The 19,618-nt window shown below is 42.2% G+C and overlaps 1 protein-coding gene across 2 annotated transcripts in view; it reads left to right on the forward strand.

Annotated features, from left to right (window-relative positions):
- Positions 1-3,125: 3,125 nt before the first annotated feature.
- RDH10 (retinol dehydrogenase 10) overlaps positions 3,126-19,618 on the forward strand; it is a 31,204-nt gene continuing 14,711 nt past the window's right edge. The window contains exons 1-2 of one of the 2 annotated variants that reach the window (XM_048507702.1): positions 3,126-4,136; positions 6,021-6,259. In XM_048507702.1, the coding sequence (XP_048363659.1) occupies positions 3,845-4,136; positions 6,021-6,259 (531 nt within the window). In that variant the 5' untranslated portion in view covers positions 3,126-3,844. The remainder of the gene's footprint in view (positions 4,137-6,020; positions 6,260-19,618) is intronic. The other variant, XM_048507703.1, reaches the window with a different exon arrangement.

The following is a 19,618-nucleotide window of genomic DNA, read 5'->3' on the forward strand; positions in this document are numbered from 1 at the left end:
TGCGCAAAACAGGGAAGGGAGTTGGCTAATTGGGTGCCAAATGCTAGAATTGTTAGTCCAGCGATACACAGGCGGTTAGTGGCTTCTGAAAAGTAACATTTTTTTCTTCCTGCAATTGCACACATTGGTTTGACGAAGTGGGCGCTAGTCCACGAACATTTATGCTAAAGTAAAATAAACGAGCAGAAACTTTCCTGGATCAGAGTCCATTTTGTCAAGATGCGTAAATGCAGATGCATTAAAAAACTTGTTAGGTTTTAAGATGCAATATTCTTGTTTGTTTTTACAAAATTATCATGATTCCCCAGGCTGCTGTCGTGTGTATGTTTACTTTCGGAGTCAATCTCATTGAGCCCAGTAGGGGTGAGCAAACCTTGTTAATGTAACCAGAGAAATCTCCAAATGGACAATCAGATAGTAATTGGAGGTCTGGATCTACCCATTATATTTTGTATATTCTATGGTTTAATAACGCTCCTTGCATGATATTTTTGATATTCACATATGGTTGCCAACCTCCAGGTGGAGCCAGTAGATCTCCCAGAATCTCAACTGTAAGAAATTTAGCATCTTAGGCTTGACTGGTTGTAGGTACCCCAGAACCAAATCCATAGGGTGGAAGACCAGTTTGGAAAAAGTCGAAAATTCACTCTCAGAAAGAGGGGTGATGCATGTTCCACCTGCCTAACTGTAGAAGTAAATGTATCCTTGGTCAAAGAAGGGGTTTGGAGCACATTACCCCTATAATAACTGATCCTCAAATTTGAATTCACTTCAACTGAAGGAAGTGTTTGCTTTGTAGGGTGGTCTGTATGGCATTACACCCTGCTGAGGTGTCTCCCCTCCCCAAACCCCTCTCTTGCCAGGCTCCACCTTCAGACCTCCAGGTATCTCCTACTTGGAGTTGGCAACCCTATGTTTCAGTCAAATCAGGTGTTCTGCATCTTCTTTTTCCAGTCCATCTGTTAGGAGCTCAGCGAGGCATAAATGGTACTTCCCTCCCAAATTGGGTTGCCAGCCTCCAGGTGGTGGCTGGAGATTTGCAACCCCCACCCTCTCATTTGCAACTCAGAACATCACCAGGTATTTTCTAGCCCAGAGCTGGCAACCCCTACTCCCAAACGTTATTCCCACAAAAACTTTGTGAGGTGGGGTAGGCTGAGAGTAGAACTGACATGTCACCTGTAGTGTGGCTTCCTGAGATTGTTTAACCAAAAATAAATTCTGAAGCTTGTTTCGTGTATAAATGCATAGTGAGCTTCATGGCTGATGTGAACTCAGATTTCCTCTGTCTTCAGGGTCTGAGTTCTTAAAATCTGATATAATCTATTCATTAATTATTAAACCATGCTTAAAATATTGGAGGAGGGGGGTTGGCCCTGTGATTCCAAAGAAAATTAATTTTGAAATTATAACTCCAGTTCATTGCTCTGAAATTTGTTTGAATAAGTTTGACCTATAACTGTGCTTAGAAACACATGATTGCATCAGGAGCAGCAGCAGCAGCAGGCCATTGCTTTCACATTCTGCATGTGAGCTCCCAAAGGCACCTGGCGGGCCACTGCGAGTAGCAGAGTGCTCGACTAGATGGACTCTGGTCTGATCCAGCAGGCTCTTTTTTACGTTCTTATGTTAAGGTGCCATGAGACTTTTGCTTAACTTACAGAAATGCAGCCATGTGAACTGATTCGTTGTATAAAAATAAAAGTTCCACAAAATTTATTACAACATACGCTTGTGTGAATCAGAGTTGGCTTCATCATAGATGTTATATAAAAGGAACTAAATAAAACATAATGAAGCAGCCAAGATTGAAACTAGTACACAGTAGTGGGAAATGACCGTGTTAACACAAAGACGAAGGCCCCTTCCGCACACGCAGAATAATGCGTTTTCAAACCACTTTCACAACTGTTTGCAAGTGGATTTTGCTATTCCGCACAGCTTCAAAGAACATTGAAAGCAGTTTGAAAGTGCATTATTCTGCATGAGCAGAAGGAGCCTTAATTCATTGAATGTATTTCAGAGAACACAGGAACAAGAGGAGATCTTGAAAGACGTGAGTCTCAATAGTTATGGGACTTGTAGTCCTTGTACGTGAGGCATTCTCAAAATGACCCCATTACTACTATGCATTCTGGAGCATGTAGTCCATTTATGGCTTCTTAGTCTCTCAGGAACAGTGATCTTACGCACAAAAAACCCACTATTTTTCATACAATGTGAGGCAACACCTTGAACGACGCCTTATTTAAACACCACGGCTTTGATGCACACATAACAGGGAATAAGTCAAGCTAGCGAAGCTCGTTGGTGAGTAAACACCCTTAGGATCGCTTTCACACCTATAAGGTGCTCCACAATGGCAGGTGTTGGCAGGGACGCCACCCTCTAAAAGAATCATTCATTCATTCATTCATTCATTCATTTCTTTCTTCTTTCTTTCTTCATGTTATGGGAGTCGATGTGTTTGACACTCGTAAATTAGTATTCCCAACCCTTTGATGTCCCCTGGTTTAGGAATTTTCTAAGCATTTCGTTTTAAGGAATAGCAGGATGTTGGCGAAGGTGGAGAAAGACGATAGTGATTAAAAATAATCTGGTTCCTCGGAGGCGATTGTGCGCTTTTTGCATACTTCCAGTCCAATTTTGTTCAGGTCACGGTGCCCCTGATTCCGACGGGAGTTGCTCCCCAAACACACACGTGCGTTGGACTTCAACCTTTGACAGCCCGCGTCGGCGTTGGCACGGGGGTGGGGGTGGGGGTGGGCGGAAAGGGATCCCAATTGCCACGCCACGAAATAAGCTGCCGTTTGTCCTGGCGCCGCATTCAGATGTCGGGACAGAGCAGGGTTGGGTTGCAGAAGGCGGGCGGGCAGGCAGTCCTCCGCTGGCCGCGCCAAGGAGAGAAGCGCGGCAAAAGCCCGCGGCTGTCCCCGTGTTGGCTCGCGCCTTCTGAATGCAGCTCCGGCGATCCTCGGCTGGGTGGGCCCAGCAGGGCGCGGGGCGTTCCTGGCGCGGCTGGGCTGGGCTCTCCATTGAGCGAGGGGCGGTGCTGCGGGGTGCGAGGGCGGAAATGTGGCGGGGGAAGGCCTAAGAGTGCAAAATGGGCGAGGAGGAGGAGGAGGAGGGACAGGGCTGGCAAGCGGGGCTGAGGGGGCTGGGGGCGGGAGAGATGCCGGCGGCGGGGGGGCCGCTTCCCTCTCGCCGGGGCTATATAGAGCCCCGAGCAGTGGGGCGATGCTCACTTTCAGGGGCGAGGTGCTGAGCTGGGCCCCGGCCGCCAGGCAGAACCGGGCAGGTAGGCGCGCGGCTCAGGAGCCCTGCAGCCGGGAAGGTGGCAGCGGAGCCGGGGGTGTGAGAGGCAGAGTGGGTGGGAACAGGCAGCGCCCGCCGCCAGCTGAGCTCGCTCCAAACGGCCCGCGTGCTCTGGGCGCAAACTTGTGCTCCGGGACTGGCTCCACTTGCTGCATCTGAGCTCGCCCCGCGGGTCCGAGCGGGCGCTTAGGGAGCGGGGCGCTCGCGTCCGCCCTCCCGCTTGCCTCGGCTGCTGCCTTCGCGCGCTCTGCCCTGCCCTGCCCTGCTCTGCCTTGCCCGAAGCCGCCCCAGCCGCCGAGGGCTTCTGGGCATCGAGGAGCAGGAGGCGGCGCGCTTGGCTCGGAGGCAGCGGCGGCGTCCCAGCCAGTTGCCCTCGGGCGAGGGGAGAGGCTTCGCCGCTGAAGTGCCCCGGCGCTCCTTCCTGGTTGTTCTCCCTTCGCCTGCGGGCTGCGCTCGGGCGCTGCGCTCCACAGCCAGTCCGTCGGGGCAGCCGCCCTCCCTGCCTGCCTCCCTCCCCGCCGCAGCCATGAACATCCTCGTGGAGTTCTTCGTGGTGACCTTCAAGGTCCTGTGGGCGTTCGTGGTGGCGGCGGCCAAGTGGCTCCTGCGGCCCAAGGAGAAGAGCGTGGCCGGCCAGGTGTGCCTGATCACGGGCGCCGGCAGCGGGCTGGGCCGCCTCTTCGCCCTGGAGTTCGCCCGCCGTCGGGCGCGCTTGGTGCTGTGGGACATCAACACGCAGAGCAACGAGGAGACGGCCGGCTTGGTGCGCCACGTCTACCGGGAGATCGCCGAGGAAGCCGTCGCCGCCGCCCAGAAAGGTGAGCCGGGGCTCCCCGGACGGTCCTGCGCGCGCCTCGGTTCTGCCCTACCGGGAGGCAGGTAAAGGAAACCCAGGCTGAGTTAGAGCAAGCCTGGCGAGAGAGGACGACCAAGAGCGGCTCCTCTTCATGAGGATCGCGCGCTGAAACCGTGGGGCAGAACTCGGCTCTTGCCCTGGCTTTCAGATCTGCCTGCCTTCCAGAGCTGGAGGTTTTTGATTTTGGATCACAAAGTGTGACATTAGGCTGGACACCAGCGATAAGGTCGAGGTGACTAAGCTAGAAGTCTTCATTCAGGCTTCAACGGGGGAGGGGAGGAGGACAGATCCTGTACAATTTTTTTCCTGCCCTTTTATTCAGGGTGCCTTTTTACCTGCTGCTTCTTCAAAGGATATCAAACTAACAGTGCAGTCTTAACCAGATTTACCCTTTCAGTGGATTTAGGTATCATATTGTTTAAGATTGTGCTGTGAAAGTATCTGAAAGTTGTTGTTTTTTTCTATCATGAAAGGAAAAAGAAGTAGGGGGAGACAACAGTGAAGTGCTAAGAATGCAAAAAGCATGTTTTTTCACATGTGATTGTTGGGTATGTTCTCTAGTTTCCACACCAGGCATGTGGAAAAAGGTGGAAATATCTACCATAATTCAAGATGATCACATATGTGGGAAGAGGTTGTTAATTCTGATTTTTTCAAAATTATCTGTAAGACTTAAACTGAAGGAAATAATCAGCTTTGAAATTATGGTTTGGGGTGGTCTAAATTTTTTTACATTAAACCTCACATCAAGTAGGAATGTTAGGAAGTAGAAATGATCACAGCTAGAAGTATGGACTAGTATTTCACCGAACAATTCTAAACAGGTCTACTCAGAAGTAAGCCCCTATTACACAGTGGGATTTAATCCCTGGGATTTCAGCTGCAGTCTATGATGTTTTCCCTGTGGATTTGTGTTTTGTATTTTCTGGGAAAGTGTATAAGAACAACCAGTTTTTAACAGACTAGCAGTTGGCAAAACAGGAATCGCCCTGTAGATGGTGAAATGGGAATACTTTTAAGTGGAGCACTTGTGGAGAAATGAAGATTGACTTCCTGGTGCTGTTCAGTGTGTGTTTCATGTAGAAAGGGTGATTTAATATATTTATTTAGCGTACGCAGCCAAGCTACTTTTTAACTTGTTTTGTTGTACATCACTTAGATCTTATGCACCTTTCATACACCAAACCAGCTAAGAATTAGTGTTCCAGTTTTTTAAATGAAATCAGAGTGCAGCCCTGTTCACATTTGGGAACAGTCCCCAGAAATTGGTACTTTTTTTCTGAGTAATCATGCACAGAATTATCTGTCTCATTGATCTTCAATCCAGAGGTTTCATTTGAAGCAGAAAGACCTGAAATTTCCATATTTAGACTGATGTCGCTCCATTTCTTGGTTTGGGTACTCCTTTGGATGCTGCGGGTTGGATCCCACAACTGCCTTCCACTAAGTTGAATCTGTTGCATTGGCTCCAGACAGTTTTTCCATTGGTAGACTGTCCCCCAAATTATGCTGGGGATCTTGGAGCAAGCACGAAGAAAAGGCATATGCAATGTGGAATTAGGCGATATTGAGTAAAAATGTCAGCTGGACTCAGCCAAATTATTCTCTTACCTGACGGAAGAAAAGTTTCTTCTGATGAAGAAAGACTGGTGGAATGGACTCATAGGACTCAACCCTAATTGTTTATGTGATATGAACTAGCACAGCTTCCTTCACCCTTTGTAACTGAGGATCAAAAGTATCCCATCAGAATGGGTAAATTAATAACTGATTACTATTTTCTGAACTGGGAATCTCTAATGAGGCTTTCTCCCCCCCCCCCCCTTTTGCTTCTGTGTTTCTTAAGTAGCTGGGCATGGAGAAGAGGAAGTGCTACCTCACTACAACCTGCAGGTCCACACGTACACTTGCGATGTGAGCAAAAGGGAGAATGTCTACACAACTGCTGAGAGAGTCCGCAAAGAAGTTGGTGAAGTCTCAGTCCTGGTTAATAATGCTGGTGTGGTCTCTGGCCATCATCTCCTGGAATGTCCTGATGAGTTGATTGAGAGAACCATGATGGTTAACTGCCATGCACACTTTTGGGTGAATATTCCATTTACCTTCCTTCCCAGTCTGTCTTTTCCATAACAACAAAATAACTTAATCTAACGTTAACCCAACACCTTCCTCTTGTTGAGACCAGATTTGTTTGTATTTTGGTAGTGTCTCACTCTTGTACTTTCTATTCCTTTTGCTTTTATCCGGTAACTCCTGAGCCAAAGAACATTAATCACACTTAATTAAAAATCAATGGGACAGGTTAGAAGCAGTGAACATTTCAGTGAGACTTGAGCATGACAAATTCTCTCTGGATCAGGGCCACTGGGTATCCAGACATTAATGGGTCTTATTGTATAGATTATAGATATGTGGTCATCATAACTCAAGCTCAGTGCTGTCAACTTTTTATAAATTGCCTCTAAATTGAAAGAACTGTTGGCTCTCCTTGTTAATGACTTCATATTTCTGGCTCTTTAGAAATTTCAATCTGGCATTTAATGTGTCACAGAGGAAATGGGAGAAAATGGGTACACTTTGCCAGGTCGAGTGTGGGGGATACCCAAGCTGCTAGGTTTGTGCTATGATGTAGTCTATGTGTTTCAAACATTTTTTTTCTTTTAGGATTCTTGAGGTTATGTGCATAGGATGGGACCATAAGTTTGTATGACAGGTGGGAGAAGAGTTACAAGTTTGTAAAAAACCCCCAGAGAATTGACCCTTGAGCTCTGGGATCATTATGAAGATGAATATATTAAAATATTCTTGAAAAGTCTGGCTTATCAGGCAAACTGACTGAAAGAAAGCCATATTGTGAATTTTGATTCAGGAGCTAGTTGTAGTAGGCTATCTAACCTACTATTAACATAAATTTTGTGGCACAAAGAACTTTTTATTTCAGCATGAGCTTTGTTGGATTAGAACCCACTTCCTCAGATGTAATGAGTGGATTCTCACCAGTCAATCACTTTACGTAGAAGATAAGAAAAAGTTATGGGCTGTGAAATTCAGGTAGATAGTGGAATGTAATTATTTAAAATTTAAATCTGATCAAGAAACAAGGTTTTCACACGGCTGTTTTTGGCCCATGCGGAATCTGCCATAGAGAGGCCCTGCTAAGCCAATTAACCCTGTAATGGGTAGAGGTCTTCAGTTTTCACCAAGAGGTAATCTTCCCCTCTTTTAAGGCAGCCTTTAACAGGAATTTGGGATTTTGTACTCCATGTGAGTACTACCATCTTGGCAAAATGTGGGAATCGCCATCCATGGCCAGTGCAATCCTAAGTGGAGAAACTCTGGCCTAACTCTTCTTAAAATTGCACGTGCATCCATTAATTATTGTTTTACCTTTCTAATTTGAATTGTGGATGCACGCTTTTGTTAAAGTGCCACAAGACTTCTGTTTGTTTTTGCTGCCATAGACTAACACAGCTACCCATTTGGAATTAGCCCAGTATTGTTTCTTTTGATTGATGGTGGCAGTCCTCAGTCTCAACTAGGAATATTTCCCATTACTGCTACTGAAATTCATTTAACTGTAACCTGTAGGTGAAAATCAGCTGCTTACCACAGTCTACTCTAGACCTTCCTTTTGAATGACTGTAGTGTTGCTCTTACTTCATCACCACTGCTAATGCAAGCTTCATATGTAGACTTTGAGCCAAGCATTTTTTTAGTATTGTGATCTTTATTGTAAACAAAACTTTTAGATTTGTGCTTCCCTCTTTTGAACAAGTAAATTATGATCTTAAAACTCCATCAGTTTCAGTGCACATACATGACAAGAATTTCTGTACTCCATTCTATACTTACCTTGTTCTTTAAAGATAAACCTAGGTTGTACATACAAAAGAAGAAAATTTGATAGCTTGGTAAATATGTGCTTAAGGCATAATTAGAAAGAGTACTTAGAAATTTTGCCACTTATGACATCATTTCCATTAAGATATGGGAGGAACCCAGAGTGTTCAGTGGCTACAAGCAACAATGATTTACAACATGGCAAGTTCTAAGAAACAATTTTAAAATCCTAAAGTAACAATGGAAAAGCTAAGCTGTGATTTGGAATTTCTTTTCATAATTTTCCATGTTTCTTCTTCCTTTGAAGGACTGCTCTGGTGTTGTCATAGGGTATTAATTTTTGGTTTGAACTAAACCAGCTCAAGACTACTGTTAGATCCATGCTAAATGAGTCCAGACCTAATCTTGAAGTCTTATGTAGTTCCAAATAGTAGGCCCATACTTAAATAAAGATGTCCCTATATGAACTTGTCTGACAATGAAATCATTTTCTTCTGTGGATGCTCAAGCTGCCCTTTGTTTCCTAGACAAAAAAGTAAAATTACTGTTTACCCAAATTTATATAAACCATATAACTGGATAATACCTGGAACTGACCCAGATTACTGTAGATAGTTTTGTTTGTTTCATTGGAATGGCATATGCAATATACCTTTTGAAAACACTTGTTAATTTTGACACTTGTAAATTGTTAATTAGCATAGTTGTCCCAGCATCTTGAAACATTATGGCCAAAATTCTGTGTTTTTTTTGTTACTGCAGAAATCTCACTAAAAACTGGAGGAGTTAGTTGAGGTTCAGAACTACTAAGGTTTAATAGATCAGGACCAATATTTCTAAGGATCAATACTGAAGATCGTGCTGCAACTCAGTCACTGTTTTGTCGTTGTTTTTAAATGCCTATTTTCACTTTTCTGGAAGCGCTAAATTTTGAAGCTATCTTTTCATAGTGTGGAAACATACCTGAAACAACCATGTATCACTGCATTTTATTTTTCACTTAGGCCAAGATAATAGTTATCGCCACAGCCTTGTGACTTTTGTTTCATTTAATACCATTATAATACCATTATATGGCAAAATAATACAGTGTTTCTTATTGACTGCTTTTGCAATTGTAGCAATATATTCTTGCAGGCTATACTGACAATTTGATCTTCTTTGGTTCATAGGAACCCAGAGTGTGTTTGGTCCAGCAGACTGGAACAGTATCAACAGTTTGCTTGTGATATGGTGGTTGTGTTTCATTAAGTAAATGTGTGATTTGCTATATCTCATTATTTCAGTGCTATATTCTTATTCCTCTATTTTAAGCAAGATATCTAGTAAGTTGTGATGCAGTTATCCCCAGTTTGGAGATATTTCCTTCATATAATGGACACCTTGATGACTTTGTTACGCTGATATCTAGAAGATATGATGTTATGGCATCATAGCAAATCTTGAAGCAGTAGTTTTCTGACTTGTTTGGACTCAAAAACTTGACTTGGCCTTGTTTCAGCAAGTCTATCTGTAATGTCTTAGGAAATAAAAACTCTGAACAATCTGGTACAGGTTAAGTAAATACCTGAAAGTGTTACAGACCTTGCCCTGGCCTTACTCAGTGGGCATCAGTTAGAACAAAGGGGTTGGATCCCTTGGGAAAGATCTGTGTGCAGGGCAACTATGTGCATGATTTTCTCACATGCTGCCCAGTCTCCCAGGAGCACCATTTCAGGGGAGCATTTCATTCTGCAGTGCGAGGGAGAAGTTGAAGAAGTCACTCCCATGCACAAAAGATCCAGCCTCATTGTCTTCAGCTGTGGGCACTGTGTATTACTGACAAAATGGTCTAATTTGTTTAAGATGCCTCCCTGTTTTAATTCAGTATTAGGTCTTGGAAAAACCTTTCTGTGAAAACATAACACTATGCCCCAATACAGATGCCGCATTCCTAATCTTCGAACCTTGATCTAGCAGCTTAGAAGTGTAGGCTCATAATCTCCTTTCCTTTCTCAATAAAAAAAATTCCATTTCTTCCCCTTGTTTGTTTTAACCATAGTGTAGTATTATGTCGGTGGTGCTAATAATGGTTAACTCCACCCAGATTGTGACCATGCCAGCTCTGGAGAGACGTGGGAGGTTAACACAAGAGGAGGGGAAAGGAGCATTTGAGCCCTCTGCACGCTCTCAATCTCTTAACCATCTAACCTACTGTTTTATGGAAACATTTGGGCAGAGTTAAAAATAGCTTTAAAATGTCATGTATACATATGCCATATTTAAACTGTCTTTTTATCCTTTCCAGAATAAAGCAAGATAGTGCTGGGCAGGATTACTATTACAGAGTTTTCTTTCTGTTTATACAGACAGGACCCCCTGTATCTTTGTACAACTGCTAGGGGGTTGAGAGGTTTGCTCCACCTGTGTACAAATGTCTAAATATAGACCAAGGGGATTATAAGCAGAAGGAGTTGGCTCATTAGTACTCTGTCAACATATAATGGATGTTTTACTTAACCAGTACAGTTCAAAAAGACAACTCAGTATTTGAAAATTTATTAAGCTTGGTTTTCCCATGAGCATGATTCTCTCCTCTCCCATCCTGTTTCTGTAAATTTGCAGACAGTATGCATACTATCCTTGCCCCCAGATGCATCATCAAAATGTATTGATTTGATCTTTGACTTAGCTTGAATTGATAGTTTTATAGCAAGACTACAAAGTCTGTCTCTATATGCAGTTTCTATATGAAGGCTTGGAATAGATTGGTAGAATGACAAAAATGAACCCTGAAAAACTGATGCACATAAAAGAAACTCTGGTTTTATTCAAATAGCAACTCACGTGTTTTGATACTTGTTGGTAAAGTGGATGGCTAATGTTTTCAGGTAGGTGGTTAGCTGATTAGTATATAACATACAAATGGAAGTCCAAATGCATAACAACCTCTTCTAGTTCCCAGGTGGCAAATAGGTTTCTGGAATCAAGTTCAGTCTTGTCTCTTTAGAGTCTTGGCAAGGTAGGTAGACCTCAAGCAAAATTTCCACCGAACAGAAGGGACTTCTATCAGTGAGGGTGGGATTTCTTTTCCCATCTTTTCCTACTGCAGCTCAAAACAATACCTGAAATGCTGCTTCTGAGTAGCACTGGCAAGGGGGGGTTGGCAATTTCCTATGAAAGTGAGAAATGTTCAAAAAACTATTTGTAGACATTTCCACTAGATCCAGATTCAAAGGACATAAAGTTTTTTGGCCAGTTTATCACGTAATTCCCTTTTTCCAGTTTAAAGTTGTCAATCTCCAGGTGGTCATTGGAGATCTCCTGGAATTACAACTGATCTCCAGGCTACAGAGATCTGCTCACCTGGAGAAATTGGCTGATTTCAAAGGTAGACTCCATAGCATTATACCCTGTTAAGATTCCTCCCCTCCCCAATTCCACCCTCCTTAGACTCCTCCCCCAATATCTTTATGAATTTCCCAACCTGGAGATGACAACCTTATCCCAAGTTGAAATGTTGAAGACTTACTGCTTTTTCTAGATATATTTCTCATTTTATAAAGCAGGTCTGTGTTTCTTATGTATATTTATTTACAGAAGAAACGCTTTTGCCAGTGAAAGTTGCATCTGTGTCTCTTCCCCTTCCACTCTTTTTAAAATTTAGATCTCTATTTACGATTACGTATGAGATTATTTAATTGTTTTTTTACTGAATTGGTCCAGCTACCTCAGTATTGTCTACTCCTTGCTGAAAGCAGATCTCTGGGATCTTTCCCAGCTACCTGAGACTTCTTCAGTAGAGATGCCGGAGGCTGAAAGTGGGACCTTCTGCCACGTCACTGTGGATAGTGTGTAGTGATCAGAAGATCAATAGAAATCAAACACTGAAGAACTGTATCACCATCATAATGGGGTCTTCTTATTTCCTATTCATTATAGCACATTCATGTTACAAACGGGAATACATGTGTGCACACAAAAACACAGACATACAATATGCATATGTAACTGATAGTGTCACTGATAGTCACATCGAAGGTCTGGAGACCAGAAGCAATCTGGCAATAGAATAGTTTCCATACAGATTAAATAATTTAAAAACATCCACCTTCCTTGATTTTCAGCTTGGCATGTGGGAATGCTTAAAATGGCTGTGTAGATATTATCTGAGCAGGGATTATTCAAAATATTGGCAGTGCCATCCTAATCAGAGCTGCATCCTTCCAAGTCCATCTAAGTTGATGATCTTAGAAGAGTATGCTCAAGACTGCACTGTAGACTGCACTTTTCTTGAACATCTTTTCTCACCAAACATGTTTCTCACCAAAGTTGTGTTCTAGTTCTGCGAAGTGCTTCAATATATAAGGGGCAAATAAACAACTATAGTCTATGTGACGCAGAAAAAGAGAACCCAGGACACAAGTATGATACTTTAACTTCCATACTTCAGTATTCGTGTTTATGGAATTGATTACTGTGTTATATCTTAATGTATATTGTAGCTCTTATTAATGTAGTTTTATGTTAAGGCCCGTGGCTATGACACAAGAAATATTTCACGTTTACTTCACCATTTCTTTCAAACTGTTTACACCACTAGAAAGTGTGAAATTCTCTAATGGCTGAATTTGTAAAAGCTAGAGGGTATTCCTATACCTGAAATGGGTGAATTCTGTACCCATTCTAACCTTATGTATAAGATACAACAAAATCATTGTATTTAACACATTTTTGACTCAAAGTTTTAAAAAGTTGTTTGTATAATGCAGAGAGTTGCATACTGACTGCTGTTGGTGGGGATGCAGATGTTTGCTACATTCCTCTTTCCTGAGCAGTGCCTTCCAGATTCCTAGTCATGAGACTCACACGAGGTCAAAGTCATAGAGGCTATAGTGGGGAAGGGACAAAACAGCCTTTTCCTCCAACTTCCGCCAATGCAGGTCTCCTGAAGGAAGGATGTTGTTCTTTCACACACACCCTCCCATGTGGACTGTGCTGTGTCTGAAATCTATTTTCCAGGGACTATAAGGGTCTATTGCACTGACCTGGATGACCCAAGTCAGCCTGATCTCATCAGATCTCAGAAGCTAAGCAGGGTTGGTCTTGGCTAGTACTTGGCAAGACCACCAAGGAATAACAGGGTTGTGATGTGGAGGCAGGCAATGGCAAACCACCTCTGAACTTCTTTTGCCTTAAAAACCCTACCGGGTTGCCGCAAAGCAGCTATGGATTTGGAAGGATGTGGTAAGGCAAAGATCTACATTGTTTCCATTGTAGTTAGGGTCTAACCCAGAATCTTTTTAATAGTAAAAATTGTAGATTACTGATATGGTTGGCTTCAAACTGTGAGAAGTGCCACAGTTTATTTAGGAAGGTATGATTTTGAGATAGCTAGCATCTTGGGCCTAAGTTTCTTCACTGTCTCTTTCCCTGCTTTTTGGTTTTCTTGACTTCTAAAAACTTGCTTATATCTAATTTAAGTTGTCTTCTGCCTTGCACATTAAGAGTAACATATTCTAAGACAACTCTAGAAAAATGTATCCTATTCTCTTTATGAGCAGCTAATAGGATCACCGCTGTTCTTTATGTGCTTGGGATAATATGCTGCTCTGACTCAGACTGCGATGGGATACCCATACACTTTCTTCTGTAGCTTTTTTAAAATGCCAGAACCAGAGGGGGGTTATCTACCTTCTGGAAGTAATGAGATGCTCAGTTGGGGGGCAGGGATGTGGTGTTCTGCTTAATGCACAACCCACCTATAAAACTTGAGCTCCTTAAAATGAATGTTTAACCACCGCAAGTTCATGTTTCCTGGACATCTGTTATAGCCTGACCCTCCTATCCCTGCTCTGTTAGCGTCTCAGTTTCTGACCTTCTTTCTCACCCTTCTCTTGTATGTCTTGCATAGACTGTAATCTGTCAGGCAGAAACTGTTTCTTCTCTGTTCTCTGCTTACCTGCCATGTTTGTACTAACATTAGTAGCAACGTTTATCCATTGAATTCTTCCTACATAAATCTTTAGGGATTCGTTCATGAACAACCTGCTGCTATTCTCTGAGCAATGGTTCTGAAAGGGCTAGGTTTACAGATTTGTATAAAACTTGGGTAAAACAATTGTGCTGACACAATCACCAACAGCAATCATTTTTGATTCAAAGGCTTTAGTAATATTCTCTGACTTTATTGCATGAAGGTGAAGCTGTCAGGACATCGATTTTTGTGAAGTGGGAAGGGTAAAAGTAATGTAAATGATTATCTTAAAAACTATCCATTTGTAATACTAGAAGCAGAACGATATAATCAGTGGTATCACATGATAGCGCCATTGCTCGATTGTGACAATTCAGGCTGGAGGTGAGGGATTGGAGGTTTGAATATTTCCCTGAACAAGGAGGAAACTTCCTGCACATGTAAAATGACTGTGTTAAGTAGAAGGCTAAACTAGAATAGTTGTATCTGGTATGCGAGTGTGCATGTACACACATTTCTTTCTTTTTTTGTACACATTCAGACCTTTGTTTTCTTCATCTAGAAATAGAATAAGCAGTTTACCAGTGACCATCTGTGATATTCATCAGTCTGTCTCAGCTCTTGGCTCAAGGATTCCCACCTCTGGGTTGGGAGATACCTGGAGATTTTGGATGGTGGAGCCTAAGGAGAGCAGTGTTTGGGGAAGGGAGGACCTTCAAAGCCACCTTCCAAAGCAGCCATTTTCTCCCAGGTGAATTGATCACTGTTGCCTGGACAGCAGTTGTAATCCAGAAGATCTCAAGCCACCACCTGGAGGCTGGCGATCGTATCAGAGGCCCAAGCTTGATTGGACAACTGGTGGAATTCTTTGTATAATGCTATATAATTGCTTAAACCAGAAACATAGGATTCCTTAGTAATAAGACCAACAGTTACATTCAATGACAGCTTGCCCCTTCCTTTCTGTCAGTCGTAGAGAAATGTATGGTGTTCTAGAGCAGTAGTTCCCAACCCTTATAGTTTAGAGACAGAGAAGTCCATATTTACTTTGATTGTTGTTCCACTTAAACAGAACTTGCAGAAATTAATAGAACTGCAAGAGTCTGGTTTCCACATTCTGTCACCTTCTTCTGGGTCAGGGCCCATAGACTGGAAACACAGTTCTAAAAAGTTCACTGTTGGGTGGTATGGGACAATGGTGAGATGCATCAATCTATTCTACATCAATTTAATGTGCCCTAGGATTATCCATGCAATCCATTTACAGAGCTTATAAACTGGTGGCTTGGGCTATGAAAGTGGGGCTGCTTCAGACTAGGTTCTGAATTAGTTAGGTGGCAACAATGCACAGTGTGGCATCACACAAATGTCTTTGTCTTTCTAACCTTTGACTTCGTTGGATAGGACTTTACCATTCTATGGTAGACAAATGGCTGTGACAGTCAAAGCCTGATGCTTGTTTACTATTTCCTTCAGCCATTGTTTGAACAACGCATTACTACAGGAGTAAATGAGAACAGAATCCACATTATAGTTTAGTCTGTAGAAACTCTGGAAAAATTCTGTAGATATCTGCCCACTCATTAGCAAGTGTTTCGTTTGTTTTCCTTCTTTTCTTCCCCTACCCTATATCAACCTAAGTATTTGGCTATTGATGTCAAGCTACTCATTCTACAAAACCCTCTCTTGTCTTTCTGTTCTGTGTAGGATATTATACACACTTATCTAAACGTTAGGAAAGCAAAGAAATCCGCATAAGATGAGATGTTCGCATCATGTGAAGTGCGACAGAGAAGAATGTTGCTTTCATTAAGGGAGATGGCCTTTGTAGTCAAGCCGTTCCTATTTCACAGAGAAGAAAGAGGGAAAAGCCCGGTGGCTGTTGCCTGTAGTCCCAATCATCTCTCATTATTGATTTTTTAAAAAATAACAAGTTTCAAGCTTTTCTTTTTGCTAAAAGCACTGACATTAACACAGTCAAGTTTTTACATAAATTCAAAATGTTGACAATAATAAAACCGAACACCAGTTTGATTAAAAAAAAATTAAGTGCAAGAATATAAAAAGGCCAAACTTGGATGCTGATAGGGAGGTGGTTCAGCTACCCTTAGAAGCTGTGATACCATTATAGAGGACCCCCTTCAGCTAACTTCCCTGTGTGTTGCATTCATTGCAGGGAATCTTATGCTGCCATCTCTCAAACAACAATTACTGGAGAAATGTGAGTTTCCTCCTGTAAGTGAAGGTCATGAAACAAGTGCTATGTGGATAGTAGTTTATTTGTAACATTTATATGCTGCCTTACTGCCTGATCAGGGCCACCAAGGCAATTTAGGCAAGCATAATACAAATATATCATACAACTAATTAAAAACCAGACTAAAAACGTGTACATAACACAGTAAATTTAAACATAAAGTAGAAAGGAGTGATAATTGAGAAGAAAATGCCAGACTCTCTACCCGCTCAAGTCACAAGAAGAAGAAGAAGAAGAAGTGGATTTATATCCCCCCTTTCTCTCCTACAAGGAGACTCAAAGGGGATGACAATCTCCTTGCCCTTCCCCTCTCACAACAAACACCCTGTGAGGTGGGTGGGGCTGAGAGAGCTCCGAGAAGCTGTGACTAGCCCAAGGTGACCCAGCTGGTGTGTGTGGGAGTGTAATCTGAGTTCCCCAGATAAGCCTCCACAACTCAAGCGGCAGAGCTGGGAATCAAACCCGGTTCCTCCAGATCAGAGTGCACCGGCTCTTAGCCCCTGCTCTTAGCAGAGAGGGACAGACAAATAGCCTTGGGGAGAGAGTTCCATAATTTTGACGCCATGATAGCAAAGGCTCTCTCTTGGGTTTCCCCCTGTCTTATCTCAAACGAATTGCCATAAAATGGGGAGCCTGATTTGTTCCTGCAGAAGCAGGGTAAGTTGTACCCCTTTTAATATGGAAAAGAAAAATCAAAAGCTGTTTCCTCCCCTGCAGTGATGTCTTGATTCTTATGGTCATCTTCCCCATTACCTTCTCTGATTTTCCTGTCGTGATGTGCTCTCTCTCTCTCTCTCTATAGCACTAGAGCCCACTTACCCTGATAGGGAAAGACAAGCAGGCGCTCTCCTTGTAGCACTGTTCCTTTCTCCTTTGCCACTCAACCAGGCTTTGCCATCATTCTGTAATCTTCCTGGAAATCCTCTCTTCAGTAGACATCACAATAAATGTAATAAAGATCTCTTGATTATATTCTGGAGCAGTTTGGGTTAAAATTTCAATGCTTTCTATGGAACTGCAACCACTTGGTAAAAATTGCTGGCTCCTTTCAGCTGGGACAAAATAGGCTGCCTTATTGTGCCATTTCAGTTAAAAGAAGTCTGGCCCTCATGGTCAGAAAAATATTCTGAAAATGCTGACCGGTAATGTGAAAATTGCTTTGGCTCGGCAACGGTAGGGTTTCTGGTAGAAGTGGTTCTCTCCGTACGTGTATTGTGTGTGTATCTTTTATTTTTCTTCCCTTCTTTTCCTGGAGCCAAAATGTTCCAGACAAAAATCTGTGTAAATAAGCACACGTTTCAGCAGGTTTACAACAAATGTTCATTGATGCACAGCTTGGCATGTTTTTGGCACAGTAAGTTGAGTCTTGCCCGTCCTAAAGAGCCATCGAGTGAGTAGCTGCTATGTGTATATCAAGGGAACTGCTTCATGGCTGCTGAACCAGTGGAACTAAATCCTTTGTGCTGTTGGAATGGTGCAAAGAAGCTGGTTAATGAAGTCAGAGATGGTGAATATTTCTTCGTTCTTATTTATCCAGTCAACTAAATGATATTATTGCAAAAGTTAAGAGCCTACATTGGGCCAAAGGCAATTCTGTGTGCTGTTGTGTTCTGTGTTAATGGTCAAGTTCTCTGTTAGGATGTAATAGTTCAGGCTAGTTGGTGGTGGGATTCAAATAATTTAACAACTGGTTGTTTACAAGCACCATTTTAACAACAGGTTTGCCGAAGTGGTGCAAACCTGCTAAATCCCACCACTGAGGCTAGTGATCCAGTGAATTCACTGGATTTAAGAAAGACATACCGGTAATTGTTTAGGATAGCACTGTAGAACTGTGACATGACAAATAAATTCTATCTCATAAACTGGTTCTAATAAGTTACTAGAACTGTTCACAAGGAATAGCTAGAGAATTTAAGGGTGATGGCCAGATCTTATTAGCAAAAAATTTTGGTAAGCAGAATCTGAATTTTTAAAAAGATTTTGTATACTGCATGCATCTAAGTCTGCACCACCACATTTATCACTCCCCTTTTCCTTAAGAATTAAAAACATAACACATGGCAGCAGAAAAAATTGTGCCTTTTTTTGCGGCTGTATTATTCAAATTACTCAGGGGAGGGATCTAATATATTTGAATCCCCTGGCAACATGAAATTTCCTTTTAAAAATTTTACATTTCCAGAAAAAAGGCTCTAGGGCAGCCTTCCTGGCATGCTAACTTGCTATACACAGGGAGTTTCTCCCAATCCCAAGGGATTGTTCAAACATATTTGAATGTTGCAACCCACAAGATACTGCATCATTTAATTCTGTTTATGTGCATTTGGACTGTTAGGGCTGAATATGAAGAGCTTTTTCTCACATAAGTCCTATTAGGGCTGATCCTGAATAGAATAGACAATATTTGACTTTTCATAGTCAAAACTAGTTTGTGGCTAGTTTTTATCATTCTTTTCAGAATAAATGTTGCAGAACTTTGCTTGCTTGTAGAACAATGTCTACATGAAGTGCAGTGAATTAACATTCAGACAAAAAGGTATGCAACTGTATTGCATTACTCAATTATTGTATGGGTTTGGTTCAGGTGATATGGGGGCTATATAGTAATCTCTAAATTCATTCCATCTAATTACATAATTGAATTTTCTCACATTCTCACTTTACTGTACTATAAATTCCACCGTAAAGACCTTGATTTTTGTGGAAGTACTTGTCATCCAGACTTGTATTCTGGACTTCTTATTGTATATGAAACACATTTTTCATTGATAATACTTCTATAGTATTTTTGTAAGATCAAACAATGGATATGTCTTTGGTATCCTATTGCTTAATCATTAGGTGACCTTCTTTAGTGCCAAATTAAAAGGTATGTAATTCTAGGAAACAAAGTATTAAGAAGACCATGATTAAGGTAGCGAAACCAGTTTTGGTCACAGCACAAATAAGACAGCTTGGGGAGAAACTCCACACATCTTTTCCCCCAGATGTTTTCAGAATGCCTTATTTCAGCCCAAGCCATCTTATTTTGAAGATGCAAGAAGAAGAAGAGTTTGGATTTATACTCCATCTTTCCTCCTGTAAGGAGACTCAAGGTGGCTTACAAGCTCCTTTCTCTTCCTTTCCCCACACCAGACACCTTGTGAGGTAGGTGGGGCTAAGAGAGTTCCAAAGAACTGTAACTAGCCCAAAGTCACCCAGCAGGATTGTAGAAGTGTGAAAATACACCTGGTTCACCAGATAAGCCTCTGCTCCTCAGGTGGAGGAATGGGAAATAAAACCCAGTTCTCCAGATTAGAATCCACCTGCTCTTAACCACTATACTACAAGATGGTCAGTGGAGGGCAGGTCTACCCAATAATTTTCAATGGGCAGTATGTCTTTCTTC

The sequence above is a fragment of the Sphaerodactylus townsendi genome, linkage group LG09 (assembly GCF_021028975.2).
Source record: "Sphaerodactylus townsendi isolate TG3544 linkage group LG09, MPM_Stown_v2.3, whole genome shotgun sequence".
Taxonomy (NCBI): domain Eukaryota; kingdom Metazoa; phylum Chordata; class Lepidosauria; order Squamata; family Sphaerodactylidae; genus Sphaerodactylus; species Sphaerodactylus townsendi.